Genomic DNA, 15,876 nt, shown 5'->3' on the forward strand with positions numbered 1-15,876 from the left:
CTAACGGAATTAGGGAAGTCCTGCCTGAACTTTTCCAATGAGAAACGCTCGTTTGCGTATTCCGTAGCAAATTGTTTTTCTACAGTTAGCCCTAATGAATAGGACCTGGGTGATACAGGCATCTTCCAGGTCAAATCCCATGGTCTAGTTGTTTCTCATAACTGGAAGGTGGTGCAGTTTGATATTGTAGGCCTCATCTCGCCATCTCTCTCACATTCCCTCTTTCTTTCCCCTGTCCAGTGCTGAGGGACCCTGACAGCAACCCGTTCTCCCTGCTGGAGGGTGAGAGTGAGCAGGGTGACACAGATGCCAGCGAGGGGGTGGGAGAGGTAGACCTCAGGAGACGCTCTCGCCGTCGCCGCAATGACCAGGAGCCCAGTGTGATGGATGCCGCTGCCACAGAGTCAGACAGCCAGGCCGGACCCAACGAGAATGGACTGGGTAGGAGGCCTGGAGAGTTAATTTTGTAGAACGCCAGATGGCCATGCTGTGAGACTAGGTTGAAGTATAACGTTTATTTTCTCAGACTTCCTGTCTCTTTTTATATATATATATATATTTTTTTTTTCACCAGATGAGCAGGGCAGACCCCAGCGCCGCAACAGGAGCCGCCGTCGCCGTAACCGCGGCAACCACCCAGAGGGAGGATCTGCCAGCTGTGACAGACTGCCAGTTGAGGGTGAGTAGTGTGTCAGACCGTCCCTCCATGTTGTCAGTCTGGACCTTGGATAGTTTTCTATTCTCTACCCTGTCCTTCCTTAGTCTGATCCCCTCACTGTGTAGCGCTGGGGTTGTCATTGTACTGGATCCCCTGGTTACATCACTGTTCTCTGGGTTGTTTGGTTCTGCAGTGACCGTGGCAGACTACATCTCCCGCGCCGAGTCCCAGAGCCGACAGACCCTTCCCCAGGAAACACTCGCTGCTCCCGAGCTCAAGGTATGTGCGTGCACGCGCACACACACGATGTCAGCTTTTAGTGAAACTGTTAAACTGACCCTTTCCATCCCCTGCTCTCCTTCCTCAGGAGAACGGGAGCAGTGCCAAGAGGGAAGAGCACATGGCCCCCTCCAAGCGTTCCCCTAGCAACGGCATGGCCACACCCAGCGAGACCCTTGTCAACGGCGTCTCGTAGAGGACTAGGCCTCGCCCCCTAAATACCCACGTCTAGAGCAAGACTTCATGGCAAACTCTGTCCCTGCTTGCATTTACTTAAACCTTAAAACAGATGAGTGAAAAACGACAAAATACCAGATTCATACTACTATGAGAGAGAGGGGGGAGAGAAAGTACATAAAACGACAAAAGCATCTTAAAAACACAAGTAATGGTGTATGTTATCCTATCTATCAGTACTTAGTGCTTATTTAAATAAAAAAACAACTAGCTTGCCAGGAAATAGCTGGTGGATACGACTTGATTTTTAAAGAAATAACACAAACAGGACGGGACTTTATTTTTTATTTTTTTTGCAAGTTTTTGTTTTATTTTGATGTTATCACTGGTTTGGACTTTTGGCCGCTCTCCCATTCAAACAGACGTCTTTTACCAGTCTTAAAAGGTCCGGAGGATAGATGATGCTAGCTGGAGGATAGGAGGGATGGGCGGATGAGTCCAAGAGGTGAAGAACAAGTGTCAGGAGTGTTACATTACGTACCCTGGCCTAAATGTCAGTTGGTGATGATGGACAGAAAGTCAAACAGATGTGATTATTGATAGACATTGTGCCTTGAATTTGAAAAAAAAAAAAAAAAACGAGTTTGTTTTTGTTTCATAGGAAAGGGTTTTTTCTTTGAGAAGAGAACAGACCAGTAGCGAGGGAAGGGGGAGTTAAATGATTGCAGAGGTATTAACTGTGGTAATACAGAAAAGAACGAGGGAACGAATGACTGGCCAGAGAGTCTGGTGCCAAACGAGAAATTCAAGGCGCTTGTCCTCCCTAAGAGTGGACTGGACAGCGTTTGGGCTGTGTGTGTGTTTTTGTACGTGTGCACAGTTGAGAGCTGGCAACCCTGGGTCAGTGGTGAGTTCACAATGGCAGGTGAGGCCACTATTGGCTGGGAGGATAGGAAGAGGTGTTGTGTCACTTCCCCTCTCCCTTGCTTGACGCTCGTGTCCAGGGCTGGTCCTACACACAGCCTTTCAGACTGACAGACAAGGAAATAGATTGAGTACTTGATATGTCGATGGATTTAGACTGTAAACAAAACTTCAGTGCCTCTTTCTCCGGGCCTACTGGCTGTGTGGAATAGGGAGGTAGGGTAACATGGCACTGTAGCTCCCAGCCACACTAAAAACGCCTGGGTGAACCGCAGCATGGGAGTCCCAACGCACACGCCACGGTGACCACGAGATGGAGGGAGGTAGGCTGGCCACGTTGTTTCACCCTTCTAGAGGGTCTGTGTGGCGTGGGGGGGAGAGGAGACTGACTGTGTGACGAGCGCAGCTTCAAAAGAGATCAGTAGAGCCATACACACGCACTGTACACACAGATGCACAAACTGCAACCGCAACACGACACTGTTGCAATTCAGTCACGGGCGGTGGGGTGCAGTCAGTGTGGTTACCCCACGTTATGGTCGGAGGAGACGTGAGTGTTTTTGAGATTAACTAACTATAAGCAAGGTGGTTGTCCTGTTCTTAAAAGGTGGCGGGCGAGGGGTGTGAGGGAGGAGACCCAGAAACTCTTATTGGCTTGTGGGCTCATGTTGTTACTGTCGTCTTGGTTACCTCTCTCAACTACTTTTGTTCTTTCCACATCATAGAAAATGTGAAATAAAATGGAAGTGAAATCAACAACTGTCTGAGATGAACTGATTGATTTCTTCTGTCTGAGTTTGCGCTCTATTTTTCTAAATCGATAAACAAGCCAATTTGCATGATCATTTAGCAGTAGCTTTGCATGAGGGAGAGGGTCACGTTTCAGTTTCATCATTACTTCATCCACTACTAGAACTGCTGCTTATGTCCACATGGAATGTGTTTAAGAATCCATACCTTGGAGCAGGGCTCTCAAACATTGTTCCTGGAGAGCTACCATCCTGTAGGCAGGCTTTTGCTCCTACCAGACTGTTGCTCTCCAGAACTAGGGTTGGAGAGCCCTGCCTTAGACACTTTAGTACTGTAGTGGCTTCTCTGACTACCTTTCCACCACTCATTGACCCACAAGATGGCTGCCTTTTTACTGTTATGACTGAGAATAGAATAAGCCCCATTTCTTACTCTTAAGTATTACAATACGTTTTAAACACAAACCTGGAACATCAGTGTTCTCAAAGCCACAAGTATTGAGTGGGTTAAATTGGGATGTGTGTTTACTGAATTAAAATCACCCGGATTGTGTTGACCCCCTTTTGGTTAAACTGTCTGCTTCTGTGTCATGGTATGAGAGCAGAGCACTGATTATTTCAAATAATGAATTCAGTTGTGCATGCCTGCATGTGGGATTAAGAGACCGATTTGAGCACTTAATGTATTGTTTGTGTGAAACGTATACCTCACTCGTGTCTACTGTATCTCCCTCTTTTGGCTCCCTGTATCCCTGTGTCTTTCTGGTTGGGAAGAATGTTGACGTGTGTTTGTGTGTATGCTAGTAGTACTGTTTAGGTACTGTCAACTCTTCACTCTGTGTCAGGTTGTCTCTGGTCTTCTCACTCATGTTCTGATGGCAATAAAGGACTTTTCATTGTTTGATACATTTTTATGTATTTGTCCCTTTGGCTAAATCAGGAGTCTCTGAAATACAAACCTCCCCTACTGATAACCAAGTATTGACTGTTATCACTCATCTGATGATGGTAATATAGATTGAATAGTCTAGATTAATTCCAACCTTTTAAAATTCTACATTTGTCTATTACTGCAGCCTACGCTGATAATGTTTCTACAAACGCACAGAGCTAAACCCTCTTTTCAGTCCTCCTAATATTGTCACTGGGCATTTAGCTGTCTAGTTCAGTGCTCTCCAACCTTGTTCCTGAAGGGCTACCATTCTGTACATTAGGCTGAAACCCTAATCTAGTGCACCTGATTCTAATAATTAGCCTGTTTATAAGCGGAACCAGGTTACTTCCAACTGGGTTTGGATTGAAAACCTACAGAAGGATAGTGGTCCAGGAACAGGGTTGGAGAGCCCTGTTCTAGAGTGACTCATGGCTGATCCAGAGGCAGCAGGGCACCCTGGGTCTCAAATTGCACCTTATTCCCTATATGCCTCAAATGCCGCTCTGGACATTGAAGCCAGTTCCACTGCATATTTTTGTTCCCGTCTTATCAGGGACTGATTTACACCTGGTCCAGGTGTGTGCAGATAATTGTCAGGTATAATTATTCATGAAACTTTGTCTAGTCCGAAGGTTGAAAATGTCTGTCCCAGATTTGAGTAAAGTAGGTTGTGTGTTACACACTACCTCCTATACGTTTTGTTTTAAAGCAGTTAGGTGGCAGACTGCAATTAGTCCACCAGGGGGCAAGTGTACATTTCAAGGGTAAACCTGTTCATAATAGAATGAGTTTCGACAGTTTATCTGAGGCTCTCAGAGGAAGGAAGAGGTACACCACTGTCTCAACACATTTTGCAGTCAGTCCGTACACCCGTTTGAAAAACATCAGCTGCTAGGCTTTGACATTTTAACGTAGTTGTCGTTAATATGTGTATAAATTGTGAATCTAAACTGATAGGATAAACATTGATACAAATGGGTGGCACAGGATCTGATGGACAGGACTGAAAGTACGCTGTTGTAACCCACAGATCAGTGTGGACTGTAGAGCTACATCCCAAATGTCACCCTATTGCTCTGGTCAAAACTAGTGCACTTTGTATAACATGAATGTCTAGCAACTCAAAGGTTGTGAGTTCGAATGTTGTCACGGACAATCCTTCCTCTAACCTTAACCCTGTAACGTATCATACTAAATACAGTGTCTTGGATTTACGTACAGAATCATACGAATTGCTCTATGACCAGGTTGGTGTTCTGCAATACCTAGGTATGGATTGGGATCCCCAGACAAATAGGCCCAGGCATTACTAACACACCAGCCCATTTTTCTCCTTGAGGTTCCCATACTGGCCCATTATTAGCACTATGGCCAGTCTGTTTCTGGAAACACCTGAATAGTATTCTAACTAGGCCCTTATCAGTCTGTGAGAACAGAATATATTTCCAACAGTCACTAAATAAGATTTCCTTTGAGATATCATTTGAAATGTTTTATGTTGCTGTGCCTTAGTACCAAAAGCCTATGTTGAGTGGAATCATTTGCATTCCCTATGCAAAGATCGCCTACCCATTTTTAGAACTGCAGGCAATAAACTGCCGATGGACAATGGCACATCACATATCTTGCCCAAGAGGACTTTGAATTTCCTGTTCTACAGAACCTGTCACTGAAGCAAGTCTAATTAGTGATGCAATTGTTGTGCTTGGATTATTGTTTTACTGTCAATGATGCTTTGCCATACATACCATGCATGCAAGTGGAAACGGGTTGAGTAAAGAGTAGTTATTTTGTGTGAATGTTGTGTGACTGGATGCTTTCTCACTTGTTGATGAATTAAGCAATGGTTCACTCACATCTGAAGTTTCCACAGCTGAGTGTGGTATTCGAGCATATTTTTGTGGTCGTCAGCAATCTCTTAATCAGCACTGCAAAGAAACAGCTTGTGTGTGTGAGAGAGAGAAATATATTGCATCAAAAGAGTCGCAGCGCGTATCAAAACCATAAGATTGCATTAAGGAATGACGATACAAACTGCTTTTTCCCCAGGTCCACTTTAAAAAAAATGTTTTTACACATTTTGGGTTAGGTTGAGGTCCTTTTAATTTGTTTTTTCTGAAAGTTCTTCCTCGGCTATATCACCAATAATCAGTAGTCAGTGTATTAACAAGGCGAGATAAACTTATCTTTAATCTGTCAAATGCTTTTCATCCCCAGTTCAACTGACTCGTGGGTGTAACTGCAGGCGTGTCAGTGTGCTTGAATACCCACCAATCATAACTACACTGATCACAACCAGTGCAACAAGTCTCCCAACGTGGACTCAGCAGTGGAGAGAAAATTCTCAGTTAAGGTGCGTTTTTATTTGTAATCTATTCAAAACTATTTTGGAATTTAGAAACATTTTGTATGTGCACTACAAACAGATGAGATCCAGAATAAATTACTCTAAGTTTTGGCTCTGTATTTTTCACTTTAACTGAGAAATGTAGGCTTACAAAAAAGCTGTCATGTAATTTTAGATAGGAAAGTTGAGCCACCCTTGCTTCTCGGAAACCAAAATGTGTCGTTTGACCAAGTATTTAGAAAGAGGTTATCATTTCACGGAGTCTGTGGAGGAAGAAGCAGTTAGCTAGTTAGGTCCAAAAAAACGGATTTTCAACAAGTCAAATGAATTTATTAGAAGTTATGTGATGCTTGTATCTAACCAAAGTAGATAATGTTCTGATTGTTCTATAGATCCGTTGGGCTCTCTCTAAGCTTCAATATGAAGTCCTAAACCTAGCATCCTTGTAGCTGTGTGGGCTAATACAGTGCCTTTGAAAAGTATCAGACCCCTTGACTTTTTCCACATTTTGTTAGGTTACAGCCTTACTCTAAGAAAGTTTTTTTTTAAATCCTCATCAATCTACACACAATACCCCATAGTGATAAAGCAAAAACTGTTTTTTTGTAAATTAAAAAATAAAATAAAACTGAAATATCACTCTTTACTCAGTACTTTGTTGAAGCACCTTTGGCAGTTATTACAGCATCAAGTCTTCTTGGGTATGATGCTACAAGCTTGTCACACCACTGCGACCTGTACGCTCTCGTTGGCTGGCCCTCGCTTCATACTCGTCGCCAAACCCACTGGCTCCAGGTCATCTACAAGACCCTGCTAGGTAAAGTCCCCCCTTATCTGCGCTCACTGGTCACCATAGCAGCACCCACCTGTAGCACGCGCTCCAGCAGGTATATCTCTCTGGTCACCCCCAAAGCCAATTCCTCCTTTGGCCGTCTCTCCTTCCAGTTCTCTGCTGCCAATGACTGGAACGAACTACAAAAATCTCTGAAACTGGAAACACTTATCTCCCTCACTAGCTTTAAGCACCAGCTGTCAGAGCAGCTCACATATCACTGCACCTGTACATAGCCCATCTATAATTTAGCCCAAACAACTACCTCTTCCCCTACTGTATTTATTTATTTATTTTGCTCCTTTGCACCCCATTATTTATATTTTTACCTTGCACTTTCTTCCACAACAAATCTACCATTCCAGTGTTTTACTTGCTATATTGTATTTACTTTGCCACCATGGCCTTTTTTGCCTTCACCGCCCTTATCTCACCTCATTTGCTCACATTGTAGACTTATTTTTCTACTGTATTATTGACTGTATGTTTGTTTTACTCCATGTGTAACTCTGTGTTGTTGTATGTGTTGAACTGCTTTGCTTTATCTTGGCCAGGTCGCAATTGTAAATGAGAACTTGTTCTCAACTTGCCTACCTGGTTAAATAAAGGTGAAATAAATAAATAAAACACCTGGCTGTAACAAAACAAATATGGAAAACGTCAAGGGATCTGAATACTTTCCGAAGGCACTGTAAAGTCCAAATGTTTGCCTTGGGGTAAGTTGAGCCAATGGTTGAGCAATTATTTTCTTCCCAGGCGTAATGCAATTAATTATCGCTGGGATATGAGGTAACAACAGGGCCTAGTCTATGTTAGAAGTGTAAAAAAATAAAAATAAGTACAAAGTGTTTGTTAGGTGTTAAGCCTGTGTTTAAAAATGCTTAAAATATGTTGAAGGCATACTGCAAACCGCATGCGTATCTGCTAGCAACTTCATACCTGACATGGGAATGGTATCCATGAGTTAAATGGCCTCCTTGCCAACATTTCAAAGTATCCCTTTAAAAGACAAAGTGATTGTGTTGAATTGTGTTTGGAAAATAAAGATAGACAGGGTTTTAAAAGGAATTTGTAGGTGGCTTAACTTACCCACAGCTCAATTTAACTTATGTTTACATGAATTCTGATTATTCCCATGAATACACAACATCCTGAAATATATGTAGATATCTTTATTTCCCCTGACAGAGTGATGCTGAATGTAAAAAACCTCAACTTACCCCACTCTCCCCTACTATAGGGTACATTTCCATCAACACAAACACAACGTTCTGTATTAGGAGACTAGCAAAGAGCTAGAACAGAAGTTGTCTATTTGTGCAATGGCTTTCACATGTATAGACAAGGCAAACTTGCACGGAGGATGTGGAGAGATAAGCCATCTCACGCTCTTAACAACTTGAGATGGTAGTGGCAGTTGAAATTTTTCAGGCAAACTTGACATTTCAGTCATGTTAGACAGAAACCACCATGGCTAATAATAAAAAACAATTGCCACTTTGGAGATGGCTTTTACGATGTATTAAAGCGTCAGGAAGCGAGGCAGAGAAGTAGAGGCATGCTAAGAATGTTCTCTGAAGGTTATTGCTAACGTATATACAGTAGAATGTTCCCTTAACTCAGGGTTTCCCAAACTCGGTCCTGGGGTCCCACCTGGGTGGACATTTAGTTTTTTGCCCTAGCGCTACACAGCTAATTCAAATAATCAAAGCTTGATGATCAGGCGATCTCCTGACAACTGATACAAAGGAATGTTTTTGCAACATTCTCATGAAACATGTCTAGAACATTCATATTTTATATTCTGAGAACACGACAACCATGTTCTGTGTATGTTTGGTGTAACGTTGATGGAATATTCTCTTAAATTTCAATCATGCTGTAACTCTGAATTTCCAAGATACGGAATGAGTAGAGTCCTAATTCGTAATGCCTCTTTGCCTTGTTTCTTTGCAGTGTTGTACACAGGAATTCAGAGCCAAAGTGGACAAAGTGTCAGAAGCAGAATCTCAACTGTCAAGATGACCAACTCTAGCAGCAGCCCCGGCTACTGCCCTCTCATCCAGGCCATGGTGAACGCCAGCGTACCCTCCAACTCCTCGGCTGAGGTGGGGGCTCTGAGCCTGGCCACGGTGTGTCTCCACGGCCTGGTCTCCGCCTTCGGCATCCTGGAGAACATCCTCATCCTGGGGGTCGTGGGTTTCCGTGTCCGCCGTACCGTCATCAGCGTGTGGATTCTCAACCTGGCTGCCTCGGACCTCCTGGCCACGGCGTCACTCCCCTTCTTCACCATCTTCCTGGCCCGCGGAGGCACCTGGACCCTGGGCACCACCTTCTGCAAACTCCACTCCTCCGTCTTCTTCCTCAACATGTTCGTCAGCGCCTTCCTGCTGGCGGCCATCTCTCTAGACCGCTGTCTGGTGGTTCACAAGCCCGTCTGGGTCCACAACCGGAGGAATGTGCGGCTGGTCGGCAGGGTATGTGGAATCATCTGGGCCCTGGCTGTGCTCTGTACGGTACCGTACTACCTGTTCCGGGATACTATTCATCGGCATGACGGGCGGGTCATGTGTTACTATAACTACGCCCAGTATCTCCCTGTTAGGAAGTTTGACCTAAAAGAGCTGTGTGAGGCACGCCAGGATGCCCTGGCCTTCGCTAAGCTCCTCCTGGCCTTCATTCTTCCCCTGGTGGTCATTGTGTGGAGCTATGTGTCAGTGACCATTAGTATCGCGCGTCGTGGCCGCAACCGGCACCCTTTCCGCTTCGTTCGGCTAGTGGTAGCGGTGTTGATGAGCTTTGTGGTCTGCTGGGCTCCATACCACGTCTTCAGTGTCCTGGAGGCTGTAGCTCAGTATAGACCCTCCCTCCGGGGCCTCGTGGCCAGCGGCCTGCCCCCCACCGCCAGCCTAGCCTTCCTCAACAGTGTGCTAAACCCCATCCTCTATGTGTTCAGCTGCCCGGACCTGTGCCATAAGATCAGGCAGTCCCTTGCGGCAGTAATGGAGAGCGTGCTGGCGGAGGACCTAGGGGAGTGGTCACGGCGACAAAGCACGCAGAGATCTTCCATCAGTACCTCAGAGCTGCTGCTGAGGGGGAGGAGGTCCCTCAAGAATGTCCCCAGCCTGAGAGGAAGAGACTCTAGGGCGGAGGAGGAGACGGCACAGAAGACGAAGGAACCACACCCTGCTAACTGAGAAGGAGGTGTTGTGTCAATGAAGGTTCCGGTGCCAAAGCCAGGTTCGCGTCTAGGTTCTGCAACAGTGGGATACATAATGATCCGTTTAGAAATCATTGCATTTTGAATCCGTGTTATGTACAGCATACACCCAGAAGGATTGAGGGATATATCTTGTGTGTTTTGCAATGGTTTCAGTAGTGTTAAACCAAAGGCTCAGCAATGTGCTAGTATGCTTTTATATTTGCTTGTTGCTTTTTTACGGTACCCATTCCAAGTTGGCTCTGATGCACCCCTGTTCAGTTGCAGACTTGCCTGCTAATGTAAATGGTGACCCACTGGTCTCGCTTCGGCAAGTCACTACTAAGGAAATTCTGGACTCTCTTAGTTATTGATGGTAAAAGTCCACTGGGGCAGACATGCTTGACCCATGTCTTCTACAACTTGCTGTACATATGATTGTGGAACCCTTGACACATATTTTTTATTTATCCATTCTCTTGGGTATTATTCCTAAGGTGTGGAAGGTGGCCCTTGATATCCCACTCCACAAAGGTGGTGATCCCTGCTATCTTCGTAATTATCACCCAATCTCAAAACTTTCATGTCTAGCGAAGATATTAGAAGTCTCTGTAAATTCTCAGCTGCTGTCCTTTTTTAGATGGAAAATGTATTCTGAATGCTCACCAGTCAGGCTTTAGGCCAGGACAGATCACCATCTTGGCTGCTTTATATGGTTAACGCAATAGATAGGAAACAGCACTGCACTGCCCTTTATATTGATCTGTCGAAAGCATTCGATATGGTCGGTCATGCACTCCTGCTACGGAGGCTATCCGAAATTGGTATAGACCAACTGGCCTGTAGCTGGTTCAAAAATGATCTGCACGACAGAAGTAAATGTACACTGAGTGTACAAAACATTAGGAACACCTTCCTAATATTGATTTGCACGCTCTTTTGCCCTCAGACAGCCTCAATTCGTTGGGGGATGGATTCTACAAGGTGTTAAAAGCGTACCACAGGAATGCTGGCCCATGTTGACTCCAATGCTTCCCACAGTTGTGTCAAGTTGGCTGGATGTCCTTTGGGTGGTGGACTATTCTTGATACACACAAGAAACTGTTGAGCATGAAAACCCCATCAGTGTTGCAGTTCTTGACACAAACCGGTGTGCCTGGCACCTACTACGATACTCCATTCAAAGGCACTGAAGTCTTTTCTTTTGCCTATTCACCCTTTGATTGGCACATATACACAATCCATGTTTCAATTGTGTCAAGGCTTAAAAGTCTTTCTTTAGCCTGTCTCCTCCTCTTCATCTACACTGATTGAAGTGGATTTAACAAGTGACATCAATAAGGGATCATAGCTTTCACCTGGATTCACCTGGTAGGCTGGCATGGAAAGAGCCGGTGTTTGTAATGTCTTGTACACTCAGTGTCTATATGCTGATGGAGTTCAGTCTATTTTTTTTTTTAACATAACCAAGGAGTGCCACAAGGCTCAATACTATGCCTTTTACAGTTCACTATTTACATTAATAATGTTTGTCCCTGAATAATAATAATAACGGGCTTACATCTCTATGAGGATTCGTTATTTATTCATGTGCCCCATCAGTGCAGCAGGCCGTTCACGACCCTCGGATTTGATTCAATTCAAGAATCGCTCACCGATCTTAAATTAGTGCTAAATGTTGATAAAACCAAGTTTTCTTTTTTTTCAGGTCTTGTGAAATTTATCCTAAAGACCTGCGTATCTGTACCTTGAGAGGTGCCCAAATTGAGCTAGATCCCCATTGTAAGTCTCTACGGTGCCTTTAGAAAGTATTCAGACCCTTTGACTTTTTCCACATTTTGTTACATTACAGCCTTATTCTAAAATGGATTAAATAAAACAAATCCTCAGGAATCTACACACCTTACCCCATAATGACAAGGCAAGAACAGGTTTGTAGAATTTTGGGCAAATGTATTGAATATAAAAAAAACAGAACTTTTTTACATAAGTATTTCCTATGAAACTTGAAATTGAGCTCAGTTGCATCCTGTTTCCATTGATCATCCTTGAGATGTTTCTACCACTTCATTGGAGTACATTGTGGTAAATTCAATTGATTGGACATGATTTTGAAAGGCACACGCCTGTCTATATAAGGTCCCACAATTGACAGTGCATGTCAGAGCAAAAACCAAGCCATGAGGTTGAAGGAATTCCCTATAGGGGGCCGAGACAGGACTGCGTCAAGGCACAGATCTGGGGAAGCGTACCAAAAAATGTCTGCAGCATTAAAAGGTCCCCAAGAACACAGCCCGGCCAACCTGAGCAATCGGGGGTGAAGGGCCTTGGTCAGGAAGGTGACCAAGAACCCAATGGTCACTCTGACAGAGCTCCAGAGTTCCTCTGTGGAGATGGGACAACCTTCCAGAAGGACAGCCATCTCTGCAGCACTCAACCAATTAGGCCTTTATGGTAGAGTGGCCGACGGAAGCCACTCCTCAGTAAATGGCACATAAAGACTGACTGTCTGTTTTAGTCTCTGGAGTATGTGTTTGTTAATATGTTTTAGTGTCTGATGTATGTTTAGTATGTCTGGTTATGATAAGCTCTTTTAGAAAGATATTTTGGAGTTTCTCATACAAATGAATAAATAAGGTATGTAAAATGACTTTATTTAATACAATAAGCAAATAATCAAGACATATTTGACATTATTGTTGATATCCACTGATAGTCATTCATATCCCATGACTTGCATTCATATGGCTGTATTAACTGAGGCAGCTATTGCAGTGCATTAGAAGGTAGAGAAGACTCAGCAGAAAGGTAAAGTAGATGGAACACCATTTCCTATGTCAGCCAACAGCATACATGCTCTCCCCACTAGGTGGCATAATCGCTGCTTTTTTCCATCACCATTTCTCAGCAGCCAAACCAGTGGACTCAGTTCCTTGAGCAAGTCTATGAAAACACTGCATTGTAGTGTATGGCTGGTGTCACCACAAAATGTGTCCTCTCCTCTCCACTTCAGGACCATCAAAGAACAAGAAACATGTAACATAATACAGTTTATCCAGATTATTCTTTCCTCAGAGTCAAAGGAACAGGAAACTCAAAAATGTGTCCAATCCAGTCTCTCTACACACTGTCGCTCTGATCAGGATGCTCTCTGAGACTGAGTCTGACCTGTTTGGGGGCTGTGTGCCCCTGTCCCAGACATGGTGTCAGTGACCTGCGGAGCTCCAGACGGGTGTCATGACACAGGAATATGTAAAACAGAGGGTCCAGCAGGGTGTTGAGGCTCGTCAGGCCGTAGCACAGCCGGTAACACAGGAAGATGGACCGCTCCAACTCACAGGGGTCATCTATGAGGAGCAAGGAGACGAAACGGTACCCCCCGACGAGGTGGTAGGGTCCGAAGACGACGATGAAGATGACGGTGATGACAACGAGGATGCCTGTGATTTTGTGACGGCCCTGGTCGGAGACGGATGGCGAGTGTTGGAGAGTCACGCCTATGCGGGCGGAAGTGTAGCTGTGAGGGGAGGGTTCGGGAGAGAGATACAGAGGCCAAGGTCAAAGGTCATGTCAGATAAACGTGTTAGATGTGACTTTTTAACAAGACTCCTCTCATTGACACATCCTTTTGCATGTAATGTGACAACATGTTAATATAAAGTTGTTAATAGTGTTCACTTCATATTTATCAAAGCATTATCGACGGACACATGTAGATGCAGAGTGCAGGCCACACTCCTCCATTTTTTTATGCAATCACACATACATGTCAGCCAAGCATACTTCATACTCAGTTTCCCACTCACCCCAGTATACCACAGGGCAGCAGGAACCCCATGACAACCGTAGCAATCTTAAAGTGAGCATATCTGAGGCTGACGGGGTACTGCTCCAGACATAACAGCCTCTCTGCATCAAACACTGACGGAAGAAGCCCGCCCAAACAGAATAGAAAGGTCAGCGTCCAGACCGCCACCCCCAATACCGCCGCCACCCGCACCGTCCGAACGCCACGACTACTCAACGGGTGTACTATCGCCAGGCAACGGTCCAGTGCGATGATGCAGAGGAACACCACGCTAGCGTAGACGTTGACGTAGAAGACATAGCCCACGAACTCGCAGGCGGGGCGGCCGTAGGGCCAGCGGTGCGCCCCCTGGAGATAGAGGATCCAGAGAGGGAGGGTGAGGAGCTGGAGGAGGTCAGAGAGCAGCAGGTTGAGGATGTAGACCAGCTGACAGCCACCCCCGCCGGACCGGCCCAGTTGGTACAGTCCCCAGAGGGACAGCAGGTTGCAAGGGAGACCCAGTGAGAAGGCCAGGCTGTAGATGTAGGTGAGACCAAGTGTGTCAGTGTTCAGGGGGAGGTTGCAGCTGTCATTGCTGTTGGACATGGTCTCTGACAGTCTCTGGGTGAGGGGGGATACCCTCAAAGTCCTTTGACAAGAAACCAGGTACTACAGTACACAGGTGCTTATTTCACCCTCTGGTGCAAATCTATATTCCCAGAGAGAGACAGTGGTGTGACAGTCTCTGGATTTATATCCATTCAATTCATTCATAAATGCAATACTTCCGATAGAAAAGGTGGAAATAGATGCACTTGACAGAGGAAGTTTTCTAATCCAAATCATTCATGAAATCTATCAATTCATATGCACGTGATCTGTCCATATTGTTTCTATTGGCTCCCAGAGGCAGGTGTCCGTCACACAAATTTCATTCTGCTAAGGATCCAGTGATCTCAAATCCTGGTGGAAAACCTGAGGAGGAGAAGGATGAAGATGATAGGAGCATCATAACAACATTTCTACAACATTAAATCAGAACATTACACAAGCATGTACAGTATTGTACACTAAAATTATGTCAACAGTTGCATTGGAACATGAGATTAAAAGTCAAACCCATACAACTAAAGCATAAAAAAGAGAAGAAAAGAAATGCCCAAGAAAACAACTTATTTTGAGAATGTTTTCACTCACCTCACCCATACAGCTCTAAAATCCATGCAGTAGAAATCGTTCCACAAACCTCTTCTTTCCTCCAGCTGCTTAGTGTGCAACACAAAGTGACTGTGTCTGGTGCTGAAGGGACACAGCGTCTTAATCCTCAGGGCCTTGTCTATTCTCTGATTGTTACCCTGGACAGGAAGCCCACTTTTTTCCAGGCTTTAAGGGCAACATCCTGAGAACCGCAGGAGAACCCATTTCTTTTCCTGAACAAAAACACTCACTCCTCTCCTCCCTCTTTCTCCCTCATCCTCTCACCGTTAGAGGAGGAAAAAAAGTGAGTGAGAAGGAGATGGGTTTTATGAGTGCAGGGAAAGAAGGGAAAAATTCTAAATGCTTTATGGATGATATTCTTGTAACAATCTATGAATGTGTGACCAATTTGTTGGGGAAAATAAGGCAAAACATTTACGAAACAAAAATCCTGTAACATGACATATTTCCCCTTTGTCTTCTCTTAAACAATGGGTGTCTCTCACTGCGCGTGTGTGTGTGTGTGCGTGTGTGTGTGTGTGTGTGTGTGTGTGTGTGTGTGTGTGTGTGTGTGTGTGTGTGTGTGTGTGTGTGTGTTTCTGTGTCAGAAAGCAGAGATAACAGGCCACAGAGGATATGTGATGAGAGGATCAACCTCTGCACAGGAGAAGGAGGAGGAAGCAACTGACAGGCTGAGATTACAGCCTAACAAAGAGACAGTGTAAATGCAACACACAACGCGCACCGCACACCACTGAACACTCGACAGAAAAAGGAGAGTGTGTAATGTCAA

The 15,876-nt window shown here is 44.8% G+C and overlaps 3 protein-coding genes across 6 annotated transcripts in view; 2 read left to right on the plus strand and 1 right to left on the minus strand.

Moving 5' to 3' along the window:
- The window catches only part of LOC106577688 (FMR1 autosomal homolog 1), a 29,760-nt gene extending 26,067 nt beyond the window's left edge, over positions 1-3,693 (plus strand). For all 4 annotated transcript variants that reach the window (XM_014156011.3, XM_014156013.3, XM_014156014.3 and 1 more), the window contains exons 14-17: positions 241-441; positions 575-679; positions 852-937; positions 1,026-3,693. In XM_014156011.3, the coding sequence (XP_014011486.1) occupies positions 241-441; positions 575-679; positions 852-937; positions 1,026-1,133 (500 nt within the window). In that variant the 3' untranslated portion in view covers positions 1,134-3,693. The remainder of the gene's footprint in view (positions 1-240; positions 442-574; positions 680-851; positions 938-1,025) is intronic.
- Positions 3,694-3,830: 137 nt separating this feature from the next.
- On the plus strand, positions 3,831-12,591 carry LOC106577689 (prostaglandin D2 receptor 2). The gene is made up of 2 exons (XM_014156015.3): positions 3,831-6,074; positions 8,857-12,591. Exon 2 carries the CDS (start codon positions 8,922-8,924, stop codon positions 10,095-10,097), a length of 1,176 nt encoding a protein of 391 aa, XP_014011490.1. The 5' UTR covers positions 3,831-6,074; positions 8,857-8,921; the 3' UTR covers positions 10,098-12,591.
- A 146-nt stretch (positions 12,592-12,737) lies between these two features.
- LOC106577691 (G-protein coupled receptor 4) lies at positions 12,738-15,689 on the minus strand. The gene is made up of 3 exons (XM_014156018.3): positions 15,084-15,689; positions 13,906-14,861; positions 12,738-13,616 (listed from the first exon to the last, which is right to left on the minus strand). Exons 2-3 carry the CDS (start codon positions 14,490-14,492, stop codon positions 13,220-13,222), a joined length of 984 nt encoding a protein of 327 aa, XP_014011493.1. The 5' UTR covers positions 14,493-14,861; positions 15,084-15,689; the 3' UTR covers positions 12,738-13,219.
- Positions 15,690-15,876: the final 187 nt, after the last annotated feature.

The sequence above is a fragment of the Salmo salar genome, chromosome 18, assembly GCF_965601325.2.
Source record: "Salmo salar chromosome 18, fSalSal1, whole genome shotgun sequence".
Lineage (NCBI taxonomy): Eukaryota > Metazoa > Chordata > Actinopteri > Salmoniformes > Salmonidae > Salmo > Salmo salar.

What these genes read in the sequence shown, in the direction of transcription:
- LOC106577691 (XM_014156018.3), bottom strand. Translation starts at nt 14,492, where the DNA reads ATGTCCAACAGCAATGACAGCTGCAACCTCCCCCTGAACACTGACACA. An exon ending in CTGCCCTGTGGTATACTGGG is followed by an intron (nt 13,617 to 13,905) that starts GTGAGTGGGAAA and finishes CTCCCCTCACAG; the next exon opens with CTACACTTCCGCCCGCATAG.
- LOC106577689 (XM_014156015.3), top strand. Translation starts at nt 8,922, where the DNA reads ATGACCAACTCTAGCAGCAGCCCCGGCTACTGCCCTCTCATCCAGGCC.